General features: G+C 42.6%; 1 protein-coding gene across 1 annotated transcript in view; it reads left to right on the top strand.

Annotated features, from left to right (window-relative positions):
- stk33 (serine/threonine kinase 33) overlaps positions 1-23,885 on the top strand; it is a gene marked incomplete at both ends in the record, with an annotated part of 102,238 nt that extends 78,353 nt beyond the window's left edge. The window contains one exon of the mRNA XM_083890872.1: positions 23,665-23,885. Within this exon, the coding sequence (XP_083746998.1) occupies positions 23,665-23,885 (221 nt within the window). The remainder of the gene's footprint in view (positions 1-23,664) is intronic.
- Positions 23,886-27,108: the final 3,223 nt, after the last annotated feature.

Below are 27,108 nucleotides of genomic sequence, written 5' to 3' on the forward strand. Positions count from 1 at the left end.
TCAAGTCGAGCGGTGTGAGAACTGTACAATGGAAAAGCGCCAAAGCTGACTTTGGAGGTCTATAGTGCTGAGTTGAGCTTGAATCATATCTGGCGCCGGCTAAAACCACGTCTGTCTCTGAGTCAGTGTGACTGAGCTAATCTGGTCTATATGCTCGCTAAAGAAATAAATGCCGTTCCAGAGATAGTACCACAGCGTGCTGCACCTGTACCAGGTGTTTGTAACTTCATTATCCGAGATTCTGTGGTTCTGGTAGTGAGCGTGGGGAGAGGAGGGGCCAAACGTTTGCCTCTGCTGTGTTTACAAACATCGTGGCCACGATTCCCGCATACCCCTCCTTTAAATTCTATCAAATAAGAGACATTGGACGCGATGGCGCCTTTGACGGTGCATTATTTATGCCTTTTTCTAAACTCTTTCATGACATTTTGCTGGAATATTTACTACACAAGGCCCCCGCCTTCATCGATTCCATCAATAAGTGAATGACGTTCTGCAGTACACCCAGGGAGAAATCGGAGAATAATTTATGGGTTAGCTTTTAGTCACATGTGCTCTCATATTTCCTCATCAACACACACACACACACACAAAAACTGTTTTCCCCCGCTTAAATATTGCATATTTAATGTGAATAGTTTTACACGTCGACACAAATGCACCTCGTCCTGTGTATTCCGGCGCGTTAGAAGTGCACAGATTAGCAATTAGGCCCCTCTTTCAGTCTTTGTTGGCACTAGCTGTCGGTTTTCCACAGAGACGCCCGGCGCTCGGAGACAAACATTTTAAAAAGCTCTCCGTGTAAAAACAGTAGGAGTGGTCTGTCTGAAGAAAGTCTAAATACAGAGATGAATAAATAAATACAATACAAATGTGGGCACTGTTCTCAATTTGCAGCTCGGATGCGGCCTTGTCAAATGGCACTTAAAAGCGAGGGAGCTGGTCTTGGGGGAGGTTGAGATGTTTATTCTAATGGATGCCATAATGAATGCTTACGGACTCAGGCCTTGGCTTGGATCGGGGGCTCTGTGCCAGCACGGTTTTAAAAGGGGAGCAGTCACAGCAGCAGCAGCAGCAGCAGCAGCAGCAGCAGCAGCAGCAGCAGCAGCAGCAGCAGCCCTGGGCACTTGGCACGCCGACTTCTCCACAATCTCCACGGCGCACACACAAATGGCAGCAAGGACCTGGAGATAACCACCCGTGAAATCTCTCATCACAGGCCTTTGATTACTCGTCCACTATTTACTGTTTTTTTTAAACCCCTGAACTACAAACGCGGCAAATAAAAAACACAACTCCGGTGACGTCTCGCTCCTCAAAGGGGCCGCGTTTATTGAAGGTTTGTTTATTTATTTATTGTCTGTCTGTGCAAATCGTCCCTATATCGTGTTGTTTCTCTACGGTGGCCCTGAGGTGCAAAACACAAACGCAAATCACAAAACACAAACGCAAATCACAAAACACAAACGCAAATCAAAAAACACAAACGCAAATTAAAGCAGAAACACACGAAAACATTAACACACAACGCAAACACAAAAGCAGAAAACACGAAAACATTAACTCACAATGCAAACACAAAAGCAGAAAACATGAAAACAATAACACACAACGCAACACAAAAGCTTTCTGCATTTGTGTTTGCGTTGTGTCATTTGTGTTTGCGTTGTGAGTTAATGTTTTTGTGTTTTCCGCATTTGTGTTTGCGTTGTGAATTAATGTTTTTGTGTTTTCTGCTTTTGTTTGTGTGATTTGTGTTTGCGTTGTGAGTTAATATTTTTGTGTTTTCTGCTCTTTTGTTTGCGTTGTGTGATTTGTGTTTGCGTTGTAAGTTAATGTTTTTATGTTTTCTGCATGTGTGTTTGCGTTGTGTGATTTGTGTTTGCGTTGTGAGTTAATATTTTTGTGTTTTCTGCTTTTTTGTTTGCGTTGTGTGATTTGTGTTTGATTTGTGAGTTAATGTTTTTGTGTTTTTGATTTGCGTTTGTGTTTTTTGAATTGCGTTTGTGTTTTGTGATTTGCGTTTGTGTTTTGTGATCGGCGTTTCTGTTTTGCACCTCAGGGCCACCGTATTTCTCACTTGAAACTTTGCACAGCTTCATACGGATATTTAAATATTTACCTAAGCTTTGAACGGGAGCAGCTTTTTTTTTTGTAGATTTTTATTCCAAATTTGTGTCTGTTTTTCCAGATTAAACAGAGTCTATGGTGTGTACAATGTGCAGAGTCTATGTATGGGTTTGTGTGAGTGTCTTTGCGTGTGCGTGTGTGTGTGTGTGTGTGTGTGTGTGCCTGCTGGGGGTGAAAACTGAAGCGCTTTATTAAAATGATGAGAGCAAGTTCAATTTGAATCACGCAGTGCCTGTCAGTAGCTTCTCGAATTGCAGGGCTGATGAAATTGCTCTTGCGGTTATTTAAAAGCAGTTGTAATCCATCTGAAAAACGCCGGCGATATAATCCATTTAATTTCTTATTCCTTGCAGCAATAACATTGAGTAACAAAAATCTATCAAAGCAAATGTAGCCCGGTGATTCAGTAATTATCTTTATTCTACATTACCGCAATTATTCAGCCAGGATTAATTGGAGTCTTATCTGAACAGAGCGGCAGGTCACTTACCTCAATACACCACAATGTGTTTTTATCTTAATTATCTACCTCCACAAAGTCAATTGTGACCCGCTGCTGCAAGAACTGATTATTTTCTGATGCATAAAATTGGGCTGTTTACGCAGACGAGCACAGTCTAAGCAGAGAGGTACGGAAGCGTATTGCATTCACTTGAAAAAAAAAAAAAACTCCTGTTTTTCTCAGTAATTAATTTTCGTTTTGATTTTTTGAATAATTTTTTTTCTGTTTTTCTAAGTAATTTTTTTTCTGTTTTTCGGAGTAATTTTTTTTTCCGTTTTTCGGAGTAATTTTCTTTATAACAACATGGACGGCTTGTTTAGTTTAATCAAGTTTTACTTTGATTTGGGTTTAAGACACTGGGAGATAGATGGTATTATCATTAGTTTGTCGACTTAACGCAGGCACCTGAAGACTTTGCGGTTGTTCAGAAGGAAAGCCCATTCAGATCTGCTTGACGTAGCAATCTTTCTCCAGGATCAGTTGAACAGATATGGCGTGCTCCATGGATACAAGATTATGCATTTGAAATGCATTCAGGTTAGGCTACGTGGTGACTCGAGAGACGATCAGGAGACTGCTGAATATATAGCGTGTGTACCATAGCAAGAGTTCTCGATAATTCTGAAAAAAATAACTCCGAAAAACAGGGGAATAAAAATTTGCACGAAAAACAGAAAAAAATTACTCCGAAAAACAGGGGAAAAAAATTTGCACGTAAAACAGAAAAAAAATGTACTCTGAAAAACAGAAAAAAAAATTTGACAGAAAAGCAGAAAAAAAATTATTCAAAAAATCAAACCAAAAATTAATTACTGAGAAAAACAGGAGTTTTTTTTTTTTTTCAAGTGAATGCAATACACTTCCGTAGAGAGGAACATGGAAACGGCAAAAATATAATAACAAACGGTGCATTGCTGACTGCTGCAGTTACTGCAATGATCAGATAAAGATATATATATATATGTATATATATATATATATATATATATGTATATATAAAAAAAAGGGTCTCTCGCAGCAGCAAGAGGATGTGTCATGCGGTTACTGTCATGTCGTGATTCCTGTTTGGGAGATCTCACCAAACATCCCCGTATCGATTGGCTGCATAAGTTGGGTTAATGTATGAGCAGCGCTCGGTGTTTTCCCTAATGGCTAACCCCCGTCTGTAGGCGGCGCACTGGCAATAAGACCTGCGACAGTCACATAACTCAGCCCGTCTCTAAGACCACTCTCTGTCCCCTCCACCTGGTTCCATCTGACATCTGATATTAATGAAATCAGCGGCACTTTGGGAAGAGGAAGCAGAGAGAGAGAACGAAGCAGAGAGGACGAGCAGCCTCAGAAACGCTATAAAAGCCGCGGTGGGTGAGGGAGCGGTAATTAGAGCTTTATTCACCATGAAGGCACCTAAGTGGGTTTTGTTTCTGTCATTGTCTACATGTGTAGAGTACAGATTATTACATTAAAGTGTTGTTGTTTTTTTAAATGTTTTGTCTCATTTCAGTTGCTTACATTGCTGTTAACCGTTCTCTAAAGCAAACAGTGTAAGTCAGGGGAATGTGTTTTCCTATTATTCAAGCAGCCATTAACGCTTAATCCACACAACACAGAAAATTAAAGGCGCCATATGTAAGAATGTGGCCAAAAACGGTCACTACATTCAAATTCAAAATACCGAGGTCTTTAAGGTTTCGTTTTCTGACGTAACTGGCAACCCGTGGTTGCTCGGCAGCGGAGACTCTACTGACTGCAACGATTGGTAGACGGCGGTAGGTGGCGCCACATGATTTCAAAACATAAACATGATTTGCAATCTGCAAAAAAAATGTTTTAATGCAAATATTTTGTCTGTACTGTTGTTGTTGGTGAGTTCAGTTTGTTATATGAACATTATTCTTGAGTCTCTGTGACATATTAGGAGGATTTTATGATTTATTACATAATGCACCTTTAAACCCTAATAATCCAAGTTTCGGTAAATCATGGCTGATCATACTCGATCATAATCTGCAGTTCGACGCAGCCCACAAAGACTCATCGATGCATCCCAGACCCTGAATCAGGGTCTCTGCAGGTTTCAACAAGTCACATTTAAGACTTTTTAAGACTTTTTTAAGACCATAATGAATAAAATTTAAGACCCATTTCAAATCCATACTGGCAAAAAAGTACAAAATTGGAGCCACAAATCGTTGAACTTGCAATTGGGCTTAGCTGTGGGCTTTCATTAAGTTTTCTCCGCTGCTATGCTAAGCTAACACAGCACGCTAGCTAGTTGTGCTCGATAAATTGTCACCGGGCAGCACAGGTGACCTACTTTAGTTCCGCGTTGTAGTTATTGTTGTTATCGCAATCTTAAAAATAGAACAATTTCAACGCGAGACTATAGTTTATGCATGTTTTAAATAAAAGTAACGTTTTTAAGACCTTTCAAAATTGTATTTAACACTTAACAATTTAAGACATTTTAAGACCTATTGGATTGAAGACTTTTTAAGACCCCGCGGATACCCTGCTGATCTCATTTCCAATCGGATTCTGAAGTCTGCGACACAATCTGAGAGCAGGACGTGGTGTACAACGCTGGTTCATCAAAGAGGAGGCAAAAAAGAACATCACAGACAACACCATGCAACCATGCAACGTTGTGCAAAACGGACATAAACGTGTGTTTGTGGGGTCACAGTAGCCTCGTCAGTGTAATGAGTTTATCCTTGATCTGAAATTCTCTCATGGTTCTTCCAAGATGCCCTGAAAACCTCTGACAACAGCAGCACAGAGGCACAACAAAGCAAAGGTCTTCAATGTACAGTACAGTGTGTGTGTGTGTGTGTGTGTGTGTGTGTGTGTGTGTGTGTGTGTGTGTGTGTGTGTGTTGTATGTGTGTGTATGTTGTGGGTATGTACAGACAACAGCGCTCGTGTGTTTGTTGCTTCCCTGCTGGTAAAGCAAACACATAGACTGTCCTTGCTAAGATTAATTGATTCCTTCACACGTGGATTCAGTTCGGAGAACCATAGAAATTGGTTGTTTTGACAGTGGCGTGACGCACACACACACACACACACACACACATAGGTTTGCCCAGCTATTCTTCTGAGGACACTGCATTGACTTCCAGCCTAAACAACCCCTAACCTTATAGCCAGTTAACCCTTTAAGGTACGAAAAAAGCAAAGGAAAAATTATTTCTTTGCATTTTTTATTATATTTTATTTTATTTCCTTATAATAACAATAACCACAATCAATATTTGTATAGATTTTTTTCTTCTTCTTTAAATTAGACCCTACAGTATTTCAGATACAGGCCTCTACCAAACGGTTGAGACGTCTGTTCATAATAAACCTGGTTTTCATAATTAATTTAAGTACAAGTGACGCTAAGTGTTGGTGAGTTTTCAATGAGAGATAGTGACTTAAAGTGTGGTCGACCAAATTAATGGTTGAGTCGTACCTTAAAGGGTTAATGCCTAACCCTAACCTTTACCTAACCACAATTCACCCAAATCACTACCAGAGCACCAGAAATAAGCTATTATTAGGGATTTGATTCTAATAATACCTTATTTTTCCAGTTTCCCCTGTGTGAAACATAATAATAATATTATGTTATAATATATAATACATGTATATGTGAACCATAGGGAAAACGGAACCCAAAATCCACTTTTTTATACATATTATTTGCTCCTGCATTGTCTAGTCGCTGTATAATAGTTTTCGTTTCATTTTCGAAGTGTTTCAAAAAGTCATGTAAAATAACATGGTCGCGGGCCGCGGTTGCATAGCCACTGTTAGCAGATAGAGACGCCATGTTTCTACGGGAGCCTGTAAGGACAAACGCGAGAGAACAAACCAAGCGTCGCTTTACTTGTAGCAGGAAGTCCCGCCTCCGCTCTCTCCGCTTCGTCTGCTACGGCCGCGGTAGCTCCGCCCTCTCCCTCGCCTCACGAACCTCATCCGCTGACACGTGGAGAAAGACGGCGAGGACGACATTTGACCGGCTGAGGACACCGTAGCGCTCAGGGAAGGGAGGGGGTGAGCAGAGGAGCAGGTCTTTGTTGTAAATGTGTTGTAAAAACAGCCTCTAGATGGCACTATAAACTACTTACTTCACCTTTAAGACATTACTCAGGCTCTTTTACGTCACACCGCGGTATAATGGCTGCAGAGTCTTCACAGAAAACTTTTTTTTTTTTCCTATAGCGAGAAATAAATACATCAGAGGCACCCAAAAAATCATTATTTCTGATTTGAATTTACCTTGCCCGTAGATACGAGTGAATTGATGCCGCAGCAGCAGCAGCAGCAGAACACGCAGCACAACGGGGCCAAAATAGAAACATGTAAAACCCTCGGCTGTGGTGGGACTTCGTGATGGTGTTTTCATGTATTTTGATCGTAGCCTCTGCACCCCTGGAAAGCCTCTCGCACGCTCCGCAAGCATAAGTGCTCGCGTCTAATACCCTCAGAGGACGTTTTTGGTCCGTCTCTATGAGTCTAATTTGCGGATATCTGCATGAATTGGGAGGGCCTCGGGCCCAACCATCACATGTCTTTTTAAGGGGGGGGGGGGGGGGTGTAGTGTTAGTAGGCCCTTTCGGGACAGGAGCAGCATTTCAGATAAGATCGGCGGTGGGATGTGGTGAGCCGGGGCCCCGTTTGTTCTCGTCGGCCATCTCTCATGTTGCAACCGCTGATTGGGAGGAAAGCTAAAATTGCTTTCACCGGGGCTCACTCCAGCAGTAGGCGATGATAACTAACAATGCCCCCGGGACCTAGTTAAAGCTGCATCACACGCGCCGGGGAAAAACCACTTTAATGTGGCAGCATTAGGAAGCTGTCAGTCGGGCTCGGTTGGAGAAAACATAGATTCTAACTCGTCGTGAATTTTTCGAAAAACATCGGTTATGCTCGCTAACAGGAAGAAAAAAAAATGCATATAATCAAGCGGACATTTTTAATTTCAATCTTACTGCCCAGCTTACTTTTAAGAAGAGGAAGGTTTTGAAAGCAAAGACGCGGATAATCACCACGTTTTTCCTCCCAAACTCTCTGCTGCCTCGCTCAGTCACGGAGATGCTGGATCTCTTGTCGTGCAGAAATTCACCGAGTTTCTCTCTTTCTTTGAATCTCAAGTTATATATATTTAAAGGTGCATTATGTAATAAATCTAAAGCAACTTGGCCGTAAAAATCCTCCTAATGTGTCACAGAGACTCAGGAATAATGTTCATATAACAAACTGAACTCACCAACAACAACAGTACAGACAAAATATTTGCATTAAAAAAAAATGTTTTGCAGACTGCAAATCATGTTTATGTTTTCAAAATCATGTTTTGGCGTCATGTGGCGCCACCTACCGCCGTCTACCAATCACTGCAGTCAGTAGAGTCTCAGCTGCCGAGCAACCACGGGTTGCCAGTTACGTCAGAAAACGAAACTTAAAAGACCTCGGTATTTTGAATTTTAATGTAGTAACCGTTTTTGGCCACATTCTTACATATGGCACCTTTAAGGTACCGTTCAGTGCATGTTTTTTTCACCACTTACATTATTGACCCATATGTGCAATTTCTCTAAGTGCCACTTAAAATCAGAGCTCCTTATAGCTGCCGCTAATTACACTAAAGCTTTCCTTGTCAACTTCAAAGCAGGAAAACAATATAAATAGCCCCGGTTCTGAAGCTTGATATGATGAAGCCGTTTCCAAAACACCACTTTCATTAGAAGGAATGTTACATACTATTATTCGGGGTGAATTCCAATTCCTTGCTTAACCCTCAATCTCAAAATTAAGTTGAGGGGCAAGTTTAAGGGCTGTATCACACTCAATATTGAGATTTTCTGAGACCACCCTTGGGAGCAGGGGCTACCCAGAATGCATTGCGTGTTTTGACATAAACAAAGATGGCGTCGAAAGCGGCGAAACGAGTACGATACAAATGAAGTTTGTTTTTCTTTGTTAATAGAGATATAAAAATGATGAAAACCATTGTATTATCTTAGTTTAGCCGGATCAGAATAAATAATCCTGACGTAAATGTGTTCTTCTTCTTCTTCTTTTTTGGAGTTGACAGACTGGACGCAGCTTTTCGCGTTATTCTGCCCCCTACAGTCTGAAGACGTATCTGCATTTCAGGGGTGTCCCATTTCTAAGTGACAAAATAACCCTCAACACTTGGTTTTGAGGGCCAGTTAAGATTAAGGGTTGAGCTTGAGGGTTAAGATAGGAATTGGTATTGGCCCTTGGATATGTATGTAGTATATTATATATATATATACAAGTCCTGGATGGCACATGGTTCAAATGTCATGTGGACAGTGAATGTTCTCCCTTTGTCTCAGTGGGTTTTTCTGCAGTTAATCCTCCTCCTATACTGTACCCGCCATTAAAAGACACCCAGATTGTGGTTTTTTACTTAATTAGAAACTATAAATTGTTAGCCGAGATTGGCTCCAGTTCCCTTTCCTTGTGGCGCTAACGCTTTTGTGAAGTGTGAAAGGGCTGAAGTGTTGGACCCAGCAGAAAACTTATTTCACAGCTGATTAAATGCAGCAAAGACAGAAAATTGAGAAAATTAAAGAAAACGAAGGGACCTACTTTGACCAGTGTTGCCGTTAACAGCATGGATTTATCCTGACCTTCATGTGCGTTCGGCTAATTTGTCGTGATATTGCTTCCTATTTTCGACGCGTGGCCTGAACCTGAAATTCAAATGAACAATTAACTATACTATAAACAACCAGTGGAAGCGGCGTAAAGACAACAGAATACGAGAAGTAAACACTGCAGTTTGTTTCTATTACTGAACATTTAACATATGCCTGTGGTTTCATTAATATCATCACTGTGAAAGAATAAACCAACCATTTCTGAGGTTTGTTTTTACAGATAATGAACAGTAAACCAGTCCGTCACCTTCACAGAGCTTGGTGTTTCAACAGCTTGGCGCTCAACGTAAAGAGGTACAATCCAAGTTTTTCCTGGTGCTTAATGATCAGTGATGATGTCAAGCTTTTAAATGTCACATAGAGTGGTCCTGTTGCACATATATGTTAGTTATGGAGGTCTACTTACATACATTAACTTGTTTTTATGGTCAAAAACCTAGAAATCCTCTTTTCTGACGCTGTTTCCCAGCCGCGATATTTCAGACTCAACTCTCTCACCCCGGCTTCCCAGCTGTCTTGTGATTGGCCAGTACCCGGAAGTGACATAATCAGCACACCCGCTCTCAGAAGCACAGCTCCCCCCTCTGGAACAGTGGATGCACTGCTACTCATTATCAAAACATTGTTTTAACAGTGTTTAAAAATAGCTTCTTCACGAATCCCCGCCGCAGTCCCTTTTATGACTTTGACCCAGAGTCAGAAGACACTGTCGCTCGTGAAACACCTCCACAACGGACGTTATTCTTCTTCTGCGGTTCAATGTACGCAACCGGATGTACCCAGACTAGTGCCCAGACTAGTGCCCGGAGCAGGAGGATCTGCTGTTCAGGATAACCGGTGTTTACGTAACCGGGCCGGGTTTTTTCAGAGATCTCGCTGAGCCCGAGATTACAATAAAACCCAGCGTTCTCAGCAGTGGCTGAACTGTTTGTTTAGAACCTTCAGGGCTTCGTAAACAAGGTAATGACGCAGATACACACTAAAAAAACAGCGTTAATTGGAACTTCCTGTCTAGGTCCGCTTTAACCTCAGCAGACTCGATCAAACAGTTTTGCCAAATATACGACGTTTGTGTTGTACAATAGGATACACAGCTCTGCAGGAGCAGTAAATCATGCATGTGGGTCATTATAAATCTCTGTAATCATCTGAATTAAAATATAATAAAAATAATTCATTTTAAAACATTACAGGAAAACTATAATTCTGACTAAAAGTGTTAGTGTGTGAAAAATAAGCTATAGCATCTGTCCGTTCATTCACACGCTCCAAACTCCCATAAGTCATAAATCATTTAACCAAAAGCACCCGTATATATTTGCAAAGCTGTGCCGTTGTGAGTGACCAGGAGATGGTCTTATCCATTTTGGATATCCTGTCAAATATAGATCCGAATCAATAGCACTCTGAAGTGGCTCGTTAAACTTAAATCAGCTTGGAAGTGGAGCATGCCTGCCTCACAGCTGCTGTCATTAACCGGCGCCTTCCACATTATTGGAGAAACGTCTTTGTGTGAGCGGATTGGCCAGTTTACCTGAGGACTGTCGGAAACAAAACAGCACATACGCGCTCACCGTTTGGTCTGAGAAACTTCACTAAAGATCTATATTTTCAGTGTCCGACATGTTCTTATTTTAGAGTTAAAAAACTTTTCTGTTTTCTCCTTTAGTGAGCCGGTCAGTGAGCACCATCTCCCTCACGTACAGACACTTTGAGGCTGTAGGCGGAGGCTTTGTTTTTAATTGTTCAAAAAAGCTTTATTCTAACACTCTGTGGCCCAACACTCAATCACAAACTAACATAATAAATAGAAAGAGAAATCACTCAAACACAAGAGTGAAGATTACGGCACTTTCTGCTCTTTGCATGGAAAGTACACAAGTCAAAGACGGTGAGTTTCAATTGAATGCAAAACAGATTTAGTTTAGAGGATATATATCATATAATATTTACGATTTTCAAACAACAACAAAAAACCTTAAAATATTGCACAGAAGTTGTTTTGCTTTTATTGATAAAAGCTTAAAAGGTAAATTCAAGTAAGTGTGATGGAAAAAGCTTCAGCAAATCTTGTTTTTGTCACATTTTGCTTTTAGAAATCACACAAATGACTTAAACAGGATAATTACAACTTCTTAACTTTCCTCCTGGGCGACCCCAAGACAAATATACAAATATACCCAAATCTGACTAAAACATTACTAATAACTGTTTGGTAAACATAATACCTTAATTAAAAAATGGTATTATACTGTACATGTTTAAGTCACAACCAATAGATATCAGGTGACACTCCTTGCAGATTTAGAGATCAAGGCGACAAATAAAAGTGTTTTAATTCGAATAACATCGACGTAAGATGCAATTATTAAGTAAACATTTGGATGTCCTGTCCATCTTTGGATCCACAGACCTTTTTTTCCTCAAGCAATAAAGACATACAATCCAAATAGTTGCTTAATTTAGTTCAAAATGGGTTCATTTCAATTTCATTAATTTGCCACAAACAATGAAACAATGGAAAAACCAGGTCTACACTCTTAGAAATAAGGGTTCCAAAAGGGTCCCTCTACAGGGAACCATGTTGATCCAGAGAACCCTTTAAAACCCCTCTCCTGGATAAAGGGCTTTAAAAGGGTTCTTGGTGGAACCCTCCAAAAGGGTTCTCTTATGAGGACAAGCAGAATAACCTTATATGGTTCTACTTAAGCACTTTTATTTCTTTTCTTTCTTACTTTTAGAGTGTACATCAATATGTGACTTATTTTTGCTCCACCTTATAAGAGGTTGGGTACAAACTGAACATTTTGTAGTTTTTCAATTCCATAAATGAAAAACTATTGCTTCTGTATCTGTATAAAAACCTTTATAGGTGATATTATCTTCATTTTGCTGGGTTTTTCGTGGCTCCAAATGAATTTTATTTTGGTGGAGAGACGACAAAAATAAAGGTTGCCGACCCCTGACCGAGAACAGGGTTGTAACCCTTTTGTTTTTCTGAAATCATACGTGATTTAGAGCTAAAAAAAAGTTTGGAGTGACTTGCAGAAAAGAAACAGTTTGTGAGTTTGGAGTTAATAAGCTAACACACACGTCGTATTATGAAAGCAACATAATAGAATTAGCCTTTAAAGCGCTCGGTTTACAATTACAGTTTGGTGTCTCCGTTTTTTCCGACCGAGTGAATAAATCAAAAACACTGAGAGGAAGCGACTGCCGCACATTTCTGTCGAGTCGGCTGCACGGCGTCGCCGTGCATTGTGGGAACGGGTTTAACTGCGGCGGCGACAATAATGAGAGTGCAGTGAGACGTGTGAACTAATTAGTCAGTCTGCTCTCTAATATTTACCCAGTTAATTATTTGTGAGTATTACTCTCGTCTTCCCCTCAGATGGCTGCCTGTGTTGTTTTTTTCCACATCATTTGTCACTGTCCACCTCTTGTGTGTTCTGTCACCCCCCCCCACCCCCCATCCTCCATCCTCCATCCTCCATCCTCCACCCCCCATCTTTACCTCTGTTTTGCTGTGGCAGGAGAGTAGCATTTTGGTGAACTCATGCCAGTGGATGTGTTGCACCCCTGTTCCCCCTGGTTGCGTGAGGTCAGCCATGATTGCTTATTCATCTGTTCGTTTGTCCAATGTTGGGAGGAAAAGATGTGAAAATGGCTGCTGACTTTCCAGAGGGGTGGGGGGGGGGGGGGGGGGGGTGCACACGACGGAAAGGTCAGAGTGGGGGACAGACGGGTTCAAAAATCAGCTGATGAACGACGCACCCTGAAGTCATGGGATTGAAGAACTCTGCAGGAGAAAATCTGGTCGTACCTGACCAAAGTAAACGTTTCCGTACATTATTCGAGGGGATTACAGAAATTGAGAACACTTCAAAAAAACAAAAAGTATCTCAGAATGACTTGAAATTTACCATCATAATAGTCGGCATCGTCCTGAACAAGGAGCCATTGAAAATATTTGCAAACTTCTTAAGGAATCATTTTAATGAATTTTTGAAATTCAGGAAAATGATCCATTTGCCCTAATACACTTTGATAGTGAGCTGACTGTCTTCTCGAAAACAAAAAGTATCTCGGAATGACTTGAAATTTACCATCATAATAGTCGGTATCGCCCTGAACAAGGATCCGTTGAAAATATTTGCAAACCTCTAAAGGAATAATTTTAATGAATTTTTGAAATTCAGGAGATGATCCATTTGCCCTGATGCACTTTGACAGTGAGCTGACTTTAGTCTCGAAAACAAAAAGTATCTCAGAATGACTTGAAATCCGCAAATTTTTACTAATAAAATTGACTCTACGACTGTACTTCACTAGCGTCTCCGGGAAATCACAAAGACAACACGACCAACCGGAAGTAGCCCAGCGTACCGGCAGCCACGGTTGCTAGGCGGAAGTTCCATTGTGCACGTAGCCAAATTACCATAATGTGTAATCAGTAATTAAGGAAAACTAAAATTGAAACACTGGCCTCAGTCACACAAAAATGGTACAGCCAGTTTTCAATTTAAATTTCCATTTGGGGGTCCAAGCTGTTTATATTTTGGTTTGGTGTTTTCTCCTGTTGTACTCCCCCCCCCCCCACCCCCCCACCACCACTCACTGCCACCCACCCAGTAACACAGCTCATAGCACATCAACATCCAGAGTGAGTCAAACGCAGCAAGCTGTCTCCTCTCATCATGTGATCATCCTCTGCTGCTGTTCTCTGCAAACACACTTCCACTTTCAATCTCTGCCTCGTAATTTAAATCACCAAATATGTTTGATGTTTGTTAAAAAATAAATAAAACAGACAGTTGTGTGTGTATCAATGCAGCGGCGTCGTAACACCAGGAGTCCCAGTGTTTTGAAATGGAACTGCAGCACCGGTTTTAAACGCTAACGGTATATTTAGCATCCAGCCCCTGTAATTGATCAGAGCTCTCATCCGCTCTAACTCAGTGTCTTTACATGGAAACTCAAATACTGTGGTTATCCGGGGTCGTACCTATGTTTCCCGGGTCCAATGTTCCCCGTTTTTCCCCAAAAAAGGTCCACTTTGTATGTGACAGGGGAACATAGGACCCTTTTCTTGAAAAAGGGTAACCATAGGATTAGGGTTAGAGAAAGGGTCCTATGTTCCCCGGTCACATACAAAGCGGGGAACATAGGACCCGGGGAACGTAGGTACGGTCCCGGTTATCCTAGCCTCGTACTTAGCTTTTCAGCTGGTCGCCCCCTCGCGCTCTCCCTCCCTCCAATGTGATGTCTGTGAAGTCAAACTGACACAGCTGTGAAAGTGAACGGCATTAACGCCTCACACAGCGCGGCCACTGTTTCACAGTGTCACACTAATGGAGGAGAAAAATGCGAGATTGGGATCTCTGGTCCAACAACCGGGGCAGATTTCTGCTGCTCTCTCCGCTGTCATCTGCAGACGTCGGGGGGGGGGGGGGGGACAGCGACACTGGACACCGAGCTGTTAAGACACTCCAAATCTCCAAAAGGGAGAATTATTTTACCCCGACAGGCCTTTACTACCGTTCAAAAGTTTGGGCTCACTTAGAAATGTCCTTATTTTTGAAGGAAAAGCACTTTCTTATCAACGAATATAACATGAAATGAATCATAAATACACTCTATACATTGTTAATGTGGTAAAGGACTATTCTAGATGCAAACGTCTGGTTTTTAATGGAATATGTACATAGGTGTATAGAGGCCTATTTCCAGTGTTCTAATGGTACATTGTGTTTGCTAATGGTCATTAGAAGGCTATTGGATGATTAGAAAACCCTTGAAAACCAGTTTTATTTTGAATAAAAATCATTATTTCTAATCTTGTCAACGTCTTGACTATATTTTCTTTTCATTTTGCAACTCTTTTGATGATTAAAATCTGACTTTTAACGGAAAACGTACAGGTGAGCCCAAACTTTTGAACGGTAATGTAAGTTTCAGTGCAGGACACTAGGCTAACACACGTTAACGCGCATGACGTGTTTCCATGACGACTGACCGGAAAAAGAAGTGTGCGACATTGTGTTTACGTGCCGCGACACCAGAGCCTAGGCACCGTTTACCAGTTAGCTCCGTTAGCTGCATTAGCTTGTTTAGCGCTCCTACAGTGGAACTGGAGCGGTCTGTTTATTAAAGAAAAAGAGTAGCGCTACAAAGTGCTGGGCACGTTAACGGCGTCAACGTTAACACCTGATGTGTTTCCATGAAGACTGACCGGGAAAAAAGAAGTGTGTGACGTCGTTTGTTTACCTGCCACGGCCCCGGAGTCAAGGCATCGTTTACCAGTTAGCTCCGTTAGCTGCATTAGCTTGTTTAGCGCCTTTAGCGCTCCTACAGTGGAACTGGAGCGGTCTGTTTATTAAAGGAAAAGACCAGTGCTACAATGTGCTGGGCGCGCTAACGGCGTCAACGTTAACACCTGACGTGTTTCCACGAAGACTGACCGGGAAAAAAGAAGTTGTGACGTCGTTTGTTTACCTGCCACGGCCCCGGAGTCAAAGCATTGTTTACCAGTTAGCTCCGTTAGCTGCTTTAGCTCCTTTAGCGCCGTTAGCGCAACGTTGACGAAGTTTGTACTTACTATCCTTACAAATCTAAACTGAAAGAGACAGAAATTTACAGATTTGATGTCTATAAGTATCTACAAGTACAACAAGTAAAGTGTTTTTTTGGAAAAAACAACAAAATGTGGTTTAGCAGTGCCTCACATTTCTTGGCCCATGAGCAGTTGACTCACCATAAGATTGCCAGAGGAGCAGCGGTCACTGCAGGTGGGCAGATGTTATTAACTCTGGACAAAGCCAGACTGGCTGTTTCCTCCGTTTTCCAGTCTTCCAGCCACTGGCTGCTCGCTGCAGCTTTAAATGTAAGATGTAGATACGAGACGGCTATCGATCTTCTCATCGGACTCTGTGGCGACAAAGCGAATAAGCTGATATTTCTCCCCCCCCCCCCAAAAAAAAGAAAGTTGAACTATTCCTCCAGTCCATCAGTCTCAGGATGTAGAAAAAAGGATTTTTTTCGCTGCAATTACTACGTTTAATTAACGTTTCACACGTGGATGAATGCGCTGTATGCGAAGGGAGGATTCAAAGCGGTGGGGAAACGGGGGTGGTCTTGGTTTGTTGAAAGCAAGTCAAAACAGTAATTATTTCATTATGGTATGACAGCAATAATATTACAATAGTGCGGTTTGCAGTGCGCTTATCTGTGGAACAAATGAGCTCTCCCCCCAGGAGAGTCGACTGCAACACTAAGCCCCAGGTAGGGTTTGCATTGCTCTCTCTATTTCTTTTTCCCCCCCTAACACACACACACACACACACACACACACTTTCCTTTGCCCTTCTCAGCTTCCTTTTTAATAGTCTCATTCATAGCACATGCAATTATTTTAAAAATAAATTTAGCACAGATAAGAAAAAAAAAAATCTGGGCCTCTTGGGTGACGCAAATGACTTCCTTGTTTTTATTAGAAGACAAGGTGTTTATTAGGGGGGCCTTGTTGGCTTATTGCAGGAGGTTTTCTGAGTTTGAGTAATTGTCCAATTAGGTGTAATTTCAGGATTGGTGCTAACCCGGGCGATTGTGCTGTAAGAGGAAGACTACCATCGGGACACACATTAATGAATCCCACTGAGACCTGTCTACCTTTAAGAAAGAGAGACTGTGTCTGCTTCTGTTTCGCCTTCCCAAATCTTTTTAACGAGGCATTATAACTGGGATTTACAATTGAGTCACAGCTACCGCCGCTTTCTTTCCTCCCCCCCCCACTTCATTGTTCCCTTATTCTTTAGCGTCGGGTGCACTGGGTTACAAAAATAATTTATCATTCATGTTATTTCCGTTCTTTGAGCAATCGCCTCTTATTCAAACAGAAAGGTTACCTTAATTGTTATGTAGCTCGGGCTATTTATGCCCTGGCATAAAAATGCATGTTTGCTGCATCATGGAAAGGTCACTCATTACAAACCCAGATAACTTTTTCTCTCTGTCGGTGTGGGATCCTCAAAGTGTTTGCAGGCGACTTCACAATGGGAGATTTTTCAAAAAGGGGCTCCAGAGGTTCAGGACAGCTGTCCCTGATCTGATTGGACAAACTTCTCAGCCTTTCACTCTCCTTTTTGTTGCATTTCATGCACTTGAAGGAAATACAGGGAAAAATAACACACTTGCTGTCTTTCTAACCGGAGGTTAGACGAGAGGAAGGATAAAACACTTGCGTCTTTCTTTTAAATATAAAGCTACTGCAGAGACTGAAAACATGGGGGAATTGACTGACATCTTTTTACTATTGGACAGAGCCACTAGAGCTACTTCGTGCTTCCTGTCTTAATGCGAGACTAAGCTAACCAGCTGCTACGTCGCTCGTTGCAAAGTCAGCGCATATGGCAGCAGCGACTTCCATCGCTTAACTCGAGACGCAAAAATAAAAACGGAGCACGTACATGTGTGTGCGCTTCTCGAAATGTTCTCGCCTTCAAAGACGGTGTCGGACAAAGACGTGAACAAATACAGAAAGACACGTAAAACAAGAGAGAAAGAATACAACAGCATGTTGTTGTGAAAGAGAAACACACAGTGAAATATTAATAACAGCGAGAGCTGTGATGTTTAAACTGTCGTATGTGTTCACAGACCTGCTCTTTGTGGACAAATTGGTGGTGGGCTGAGCTAAAAAAAATTCAGCGTACTACATAATGTGCAGAAGTCTGGCCTGAAAACACAACACATGACTCATGAGAGGCCTGGTCTGCACAACATTCAAACCCAGGCTCTCTATAATCGGGCTGGGATACCCACGATACCAATAATATCACCGTACGACGATGATGTGATCATGGATATCACGATATTTGTCCATGAAAAGTTAAAAGTGCGCAATTTCTCTATTTATTCACAACACAGAGAACAAAGTGCATAAAGTCTAGGTACTAAACAAAGATGGAGCATCTCTTAACGTAGCGTTCTCCGCCATTATCCCGCTGTAACCTCTGCCAGGTAACTTCCAGTAGACATCGAGTAGTGACGCCCGGCGAGTGAAAGTGGCAGGGACTTTAGAGCTCCTTCGTTTGTTAATTAAAATATCGATATTTGCCTCGGCGTATAGATTATCATATTGCACGAGGAAGGGCTGTGATATATCACCAAATCGATATTTTTGACCCACCCCTACTCTCTACTCCTTTGTGGTATTTTAGGCGTAGGCTGAAACAACATTTCTGACCGTGTGGACCATAGGCACCAACTGCACACAAGCTCCATATGGGCTTTCACTTTCCAGGCCAGTTGGTGGCGCACTCCTGATTTGGTTGCAGAAGACGACAAAAAAGAAGAGAAACAAACTTTGAAGAGAGGTTATGTGAGAATATGCCAGGAACCGAACCTTTAACACATGTTGAAATAGACGACTGACCGGACGTCATGTTTACGTGACTCCCGATTGTTACAATGAGTCTCTAAAGTAACGGTAAACTCTAAACACTGTGGCGGGGAGTCGTGACAAAGCTATTTTTAAACATTGTTAAAACAATGTTTTGATAATGAGTCGCAGTGCATTCACCGTTCCAGAGGGGGGAGCTGCGCTTCTGAGAGCTGAAGTGCTTCCACTTCCACGTCACTTCCACCTATTGGCCAATCACAAGACAGTTGGAAAAGCCCTTGTTGGCTGGCCAATCACAACACAGTTCTGTCTTCTGGGGGTGAGATTTCAGTCTGAAACAGCGCGGCTGACGAGAGCTTCAGTGAGGAGAGATTTCTATCGGCTCATTTACAGCAACTAGGAGGTTTTTGACCATAAACACAACATTTTTGTATAAATGGAACCTTAGCGCCCGAAAGCTCTATTAGAAGGGTGGAAATAAGAAAAGACGACACAATAGGAGAGTCCTCAGTCACTCAGAACTACAGATGTTACCTTACAGAGTCCTCACGTCCTCAGAGTGGACATCACGCAGGTACACTTGCTTCCAGCCAGGGGGGGAGATAAAGCATGCTAATGCTAGCAGGGGGTCGTACCTATGTTCCCCGGGTCCTATGTTCCTCCGTTTTTCCCAAAAAAGGTCCAATGTTCCCCACTTTGTGGAAGCCTGGGTGTGGAGCTCCAGGAGTTAGTGAAAATGTGTGCCCACTTTTGACTTCCAGGGTTAGGGGCGGTGTGTGGCGGTGTCTGTGGCCGGTCTGTGGCCCCCCCTGGGGCGGGTAAGAGTCTGTGGAAGCCTGGGTGTGGAGCTCCAGGGTAAAGGGTTAGGGTTAGGGTAAGGGGTAGGTTTAGGGTTAGGGTTAGGGTAAGGGTAAGGTTAGGGTTAGGGTAAGGTTAGGGGTAGGGTTAGGGTAAGGGGTAGGTTTAGGGTAAGGGTTAGGGTTAGGGTTAGGGTTAGGGTAAGGGTGAGGGTAAGGGTAGGGTAAGGGTAATGGTTAGGGTAAGGGTTAGAGAGAGAGTGAGAGAGGAAGTTTCCCGGTTTTTTCAAGACCGGCAACAGCGGGGAACATAGGACCTTTTGGGTGAACAGCGGGGAACATAGGACCCTATTTTAGGGAAATGGTCCTATGTTCACATACAAAGCGGGGAACATAGGACCCGGGGAACATATATACGGTCCCGCTAGCAGCATGAGGAGAAAGGTGTTTGAAGTTCACATGTAGTTTGGGTTCATGTCAGGGTTGCATTACACCCAGTTGCCCACTGCCGACACCACCACCACCGCCGCCATCGTCTCTATCCTCTGTGTCTCTGCTTCATCCCTTCTCACATTAGAGTCTCTCACACTCTCACCGCCGCCACCACCGACAGCAACACATCAAATCCTCACAGCAGCTACCCCACTCGCTCATCTTCACACTAAACCTTGTCCGTCTTTCAGGTTTACGTCTCAACACTCCCTCAGAAATAAGCCGTTTCAAAGGAGATCCGCGAGCAGCCGGAGCTGCCACGGCGCACAACTGCAGCCCATCACGGGCTCCTCCGCTGATACGGCCTGACATCTCAAAAGGCTGCGGGGATTCAAAACAAAATCAGGTTTTCCTGATCCAGCGAGAAACTGAGCTATTGGGAAGGTGCTTTTGCTAAGACTCTTTGTGACACGATGATTGGAAGTCAGGCTAAAAAAACTCCCTATGAATATGGATGTTACTGTTTATGCCTCAAGGAGAGAAAAAAAAACACAAGCACATACTTGACTGGTAAATATTTGTGAAAAATCTCGGAATGCTTTTGGCAAGGTAAGCTATATATCTGTTTTGTTTAGCGATAGATTATTTCTTTCCAGTGTGTGGGCTTGGACTGTCAGTTCAGACTATCTTAAAAAAGGATTATCTGATGCACCGAGGTCTGATTTCAATTTGAATAGGTGTGAATTTATTTTGGCGGTGCTCGATATCACAAACAAATAAGTCCCCCTATAATCCAATTCCACCCCCCCAACCAGAAAAAAAGAATCTCATTATGCCGTCCTGCTTTTTTACGCCGGCTTGTTCCCTCGCTAACAATCCGCTGAATTCAGCATCACAGTCGCACAAACGCGGCGCTCTTAAACGGATAGAAATGTAAGTGAATGACAGGTGATCTTTTTTTTCTAATTTCATCAGACTCAGGTCGAGGAAAATTCATCCGCACAACATTAATTCATTTTGAAATACCTGCACCTCCGTGTCTTATTTACCGCCCCCTGCAAATAGTGAGTTCACGGTGATTGAATGTGGTGGTATGAAATTAGATTGCATTGTGTGTGTCTCTGGCTAATAATTCCTGACGGAATAGTTCCTCGACAAGATGCACCCGGGGAGAGAAATACGGAGGCAGAGAGAGAGGGGAAAAGCTAAGGTTGCTTAGGTTCATTCAGAAGCCTTTCGAAGCACAATGAATCAAGCTTTCGCTAAACCAAGGGAGTGGTGAGGATCGGTGTAATTCGCTGTGAGAAGTGTTCTCCCGAGGAGGCAACGCGGTGCTTCTGGCCCCCGGGGAAGATGCCTTGCACCTCTTTCTGTGAGTGCAACGTGATGCGATGATAAGATGAGGTGTCCCTGTTTAAGAGCTTGATTAATGACGGAGGATGAGATGGAACCTCTCTCAGCACAGAGCGACTGTTGGGCTTTAGTGAAGCACACTCGTGTTCAGGCAGCGAGAGGGAGAGAGAGAGAGCTAGCGCTCGCGGCGCTCCACTTCATCGTAGCCCAAACCTTAAATTACCAACACCGCACTCACCACAGCTCATCTTTACTTAAGGCGTAATGGCAAAAGATCCCGATCAATTTTCCACAAGTCCATCGGAGCGGGCTCCTTCATTACGTCTGAAAACCATTCACACTGATTGATCCGCGATGAGTGCACGGTATTGATAAATAATTAAAAAGCTCTCAGTTTAATTTGGGGGGTAAGTGGAGGATGAACAGTGTGGGGTGGAGGTGGGGGGGGGGGGTTGTGGCAGTGGCCAGTGGGCTCTTAGCTTGGTGTAATGAAGCCCGGCCCCCTGCTGTGGCACGGCCCCAGCCTGGGCTCCCCCCGTCCGACTCCCCCACTTTGTCCCAGCGGACGCACGACCAGCTGGATTCGTCTGCCATATTTGCAGCAATCAATGCAATCCCGGGGCTTGAAAGAAAATCAATAAGCGGCGTCCACTTATGCTTTCGGAGTGGAAGAGAAGATCCTCCCGCTCGAGCAAAAAGGAGCAAAAACAGACACTTCAGATTTCATGAAATGTTCTGAGAAGTGGCCTTGGTGGAACTCCCTGGTGTTGGGGAGTTCCACTTTATTTTTCCTTTATGTTCCTTACACTTACGCAACGATATAGTTTCTCTATAAATATAATTTTATGGGACAAATCGGGCAGGAACATAGCTCGTAGTTCATTTTTCTGACAGATACTGGAGTTGTGATTTGTTCTGCGATATACAGTAAATTTTAAAAATGGCTAATGGATAACGGATTTAAATGTGATGGAGGAGCATTACCACGCGTCGCCATAAAAAACAGTAATTACTCTATGTTCCACTGCAAGGACGACAACGTACAATGTATGAGTTTTCAAATGTGTTTGAGGCAAAACCTGTCAAAAAATACCAGAATGAAATTGCCGGCTTTGTGATTTGTTAATTGCATTGTTTTTCAACTGAAATTTCGGTTCGACAGCAATTAGTTGTTCATCGCCTTTGTCAGTGGTTAAAAACACACACTTTTAATCTACATTCACTAACGGGTCAAATGACTATGTAATAGATGTGGGGCTTTAATCACCTTCTGGTCCAAATGGATGTAATGTAAACATGAAATAACTTGAGTGAATGCTGTCATTTATTTTATTTTTCGTCTTCTGCACCTTTTCCAGTGCAATGTTTTGCTCAGTAAACAATGACCTGCTTTGTTGAGTTGGTTTGATGTTGATCTGAACGTTTCTTTGTGACTTAGGTCGACAATTAACAACACGACTGTTCTCTATTGGCTTCCAGTTAATTTTAAGATTGTTAATAAGGTTTTGAATATAAATTTCAAAGCCCTGACCTCTCCTAAACATATGGGCTTAGCAAGCTCCCCGTCTTCTTTTAGCACTTTTAAAACATTTTACATTTCAAAAATTCATTAAAATTATTCCTTAAGAGGTTTTCAAATATTTTCAACAGATCCTTGTTCAGGGTGATGCCGACTGTTATGATGGTAAATTTCAAGTCATTCCGAGATACTTTTTGTTTTTGAGACTAAAGTCAGCTCACTGTCAAAGTGCATCAGGACAAATGGATCATATCCTGAATTTCAAAAATTCATTAAAATTATTCCTTAAGAGGTTTGCAAATATTTTGAACAGATCTTGTTCAGGGCGATGCCGACTATTATGATGGTAAATTTCAAGTCATTCCAAGAAAATTTTTGTTTTTGAGACTTAAGACGTTTGCAAATATTTTCAATGGTTCCTTGTTCAGGGCGATCATTGTATTGCTTGGTAGTTATATATAAGTCTTAATATTGTAAACCGTATGGACCTTATTTTATTGACTTAAATTTCATAAAACATATAAAATAAATATAAATATAACTAACTGAAAATGAATTGATTTAAACAGCAATACACCTCTAGCCAGTGTAAGGGTAATTTGGAACATGTGGTGGCCATATTGGAGAAGTAGCACTGCGAGGCTATGTTATATAAGGTGCATGCAGTGAAGACTGTGTTGACAAGAAACAGGCTGGTAAAACACCATGTTATGTTTGAAGGTATCGATGCTGTTTTTGTGTGTGTATGAGAGAGAGAAAGCATGGTAACGAGAAGGTGTTGTCCGATACTCTGGGGTTCATCGGCTCATTGGGGTTTTTTAATGTTCAGTCCACGGAATCATCCACCTGCAGCTCTTGCCACCTGGCTGAACCAGTTAACACCGCCGGCTGGAGGTCGCGGCTCAGTGACCCTGGCACAGAACAGCTCCTGGAGGTGTGATATGAAGCCTCTGGTGGTGTCTGTCCCAGACCTCACCCACTGCGGAAATATCACCACACGCCAATCATGGACTCACACCTCAGCCGAGGAGCACCACGACTGTCAAACTGAGACAACGCAAGGTCAGCTGTGAGGCTCACAGGTCGGACAAAAACACAGAGCAACAGGCAAGCACATGAGCACGCATTCAGCACATGTCTGTGCACAGTTACAGCCCAACTCTGCAACACGGCCGTGTTTAGCCTAATATTAGGATTCACTGGCGGCTATTTGGCAACCATTCTAAATATTATGGGTGTCCACGAACTTTAAATTATTACATTCTTTGAGCTGGCACAGCATAAACCCGCCAGTCCAAATAATGTACAGGCCTGAATTTTAAATTTTTTTTGTTTATTTTCTTCTGCGAGAGCTCGTGGGTGGGAACTGTAGAGCATGAGCAGAGCATCCAGGTTAGCATGAGTCCGACTGAATGTATATTTAGTACAATTTTAGTTCAACGGACATGTTTACATGTGTTTTAAAAAAGTGCAGGGCACGTTAACGAACGGCGCGTTTACAAGGCGTGCGTGACGTCATGTTTACGTGACTCCCGATTGTTTAAATTAGTCCCTAAAGTAACGCTAAACTTTAAAAACAGAGGCAAAAATACGCGGTACGCAGGTATGCTAGTTATTTGTAGCTTTGCTTTTTTAGTTTAATAAACAGACCACTACAGTTCGACTGGAACGGCGCTAAAGGAGCTAACGCAGCTAACTGGTAAACATTGCCAGGACTCCGGTGCCGCGGCACGTAAAATTTACGTCACACGCATCTTTTTCCGGTCAACGGTCATGGAAACTAGAGCTGCGACTAACGATTGTTTTTGTAATCGATTAATCTGTCGATTATTTTCTCGATTAATCGATGAATCGTTTGGTCCAGAAAATGTCAGAAAATGTTAAAAAACGGAAATTATGGTGTTCTCGAACGTCTTATTTTTGTTCACAAACCAAAATGATTCAATTTGAATGATTTCTTTGTTTATGTGGAGCAAAGAAACCAAGAAAATATTCACATTTAAGAAGCTGATACAATCAGAAATTTTGTTTTAATCATGAAAAAAGTTTCAAACCGATTATCGATTATCAAAATAGTTGGCGATTAATTTAGTAATCCATTAATAATCGATTCATCGATTAATCGTTTCAGCTCTAATGGAAACGCATTGTGTATTAACGTTGATGCCATTAACGTGCCCAGCACTAGTTTTAACACAATATTAACACAATAATTAGACCTTTTCCTGACGCCTGTGTGTCAGGCGGTGCAACTCCGTGGCATCCTCGTTGTCATTCGCTGCGTCGCCGCAACCGAAAAAAACAGTGGAAAAAGAGAAAATTATGCTGCGTCACACTTTTAAGTGCCGATATCCGTCTAATTGATGACTTTGTGCCACATCAATCCATTATGCATAATTTAACATGGATCAAGTCCCACATTAACATAATCACCCATTGGATATTCCGCATAGTGTGACACACGCCGGTGAGAAGCAGAACCCCAGCCTGAGAAGGAGTGACAGGGGAGATGCAACCCTGCATGAGTTGGCAAATGCACCCACACTTTCCCTCAAACACACACACACAGACACACACAAACACACAAAGCCAGAGTAGGCTGGGATGGAGCTGATGTTAAGATGTCAGATCTTTATTTGCTCGAAGCGAATAGTGGGAGTCCAGTCTGAACATTTTTGTGTTTATGCAGAGCCGTGTTTGAATAAACACGTTTGTCACACACACACAAACACACACACACACACACACAAACACAGCGCACGCAATACACACAACAGCTCGGAGAGTGAGGGGTGCAGAGCACTGCCTGCTTAGACGCTGCCGTTTGCAGTCACTAAGCAGCTTTAGTGTCTCCTACCACTGTCCTGATTTAAAATTCATAAATGCTAATCCTTCATAATTTACAGTTTAAAAAGCAGCCCTGCTCACAGGCCCTGTGGCCACAGCACTGTCAGAGTAATTATACCAAGGAGCGGAGGAACGGACGACTACCGCAGACTTTCAACAGTCAAGAAAAATCTCCCTCACTGGCACCAGAACCCAATTATTATTACTCCAAATACCAGAATAATCAGATCATCGAGTCATTTTCCAGTTCAATCTGGACATGGGTGCCTATTGGGTGTTATGCTTCAGACAGGTGAGTAAATAGCAGAAAAGCTATCGACATGCCTGTTCGTTAATGAGCGGCCCGTGCCACGTCATTTTATTAGCCATTTCATTTCATTAGTGGCCCCAGCAAACGCCTTTTTACAAGGTGACTGGGCCTTTTCTCTTCCTCTGGTGTCGCACGGTGATTTGCAGCCCTCGCTGATTATTGACACACAGTGTTTGTGCAAATGTGTATAAGCTTATGTGTGGGTATACACATGTTTTTGCTATAGGGAACATTTCAGGCACAAACAGGGGCCTTGTAAAGGGTATACTGGTATACTTCCATATTATCGCATATTATTATTTTATTACAGACACAGGTACAGTTGCACGTCAGGGTCCTGTAGTATCTGACTTCACCACTGGGTGGCAGTACAAATCATCTGGACGCATTCCTACCAAAGAAGAAGAAAACGATGCTACAGCTCCTGCTAACACGTCGAGCTCGAGCAGCTCATCGGCTGAAAGGTCCGTCGGGCGGGAGAGTCGGGGTGTTCGAGGGTTGCCAGGTCGGGGGCTCGGATGACTATCCTTACGTTGACTATCCTTGTATCTTTGTTTGTTTCTGCTTGGTGAGCGAGGCTTAATAGTCCACCTACTTGTGCGTGAAAGTATACCAGGGCCTTAACCCTAACCCTAACCCTAGGGTCAGATTTAAGAGTTACCCTGGATTTCCACCGGGCACGAGCAGATCGCATCCGGCAAGGAAGTCCGACACAGAATCAAAGTAAAACCCCCTTTCAAAATAAAACACGATACGCAGGTCATATAGCCTATCGCAACTTTACATCAACATTACGTCGTAAAACGGTGCTACCAGGTCAACAGTCGATTGATCAGAGGGTCTCGGAGGGTCACGATGTACGACGAGAGACTGATTGTTGAAGTGGACAAACATAAAATCCACGTCAGAGAATGAAAGAAGCTGTGTTGTTGTTGTTGTTGTTTTCTTCGTACGCACAGTCTATCGCGTCCGTTCAGGATTATCGCGTGATCTTCCTTGAATACCGCTGGCTCCCAAGGCGCCGCGCCGCTGCTGTAACGCACCTGGTGGGGATTGACGCTGGGCATAGGACGGTGCAAAACTGGCCTACTGTAACGCGCCCGGTGGCCTTTAGGGTTAGGGTTAGGGTTAGGGTTTGA

Source organism: Microchirus variegatus (genome assembly GCF_963457635.1).
Source record: "Microchirus variegatus genome assembly, chromosome: 6".
NCBI classification, from domain to species: domain Eukaryota; kingdom Metazoa; phylum Chordata; class Actinopteri; order Pleuronectiformes; family Soleidae; genus Microchirus; species Microchirus variegatus.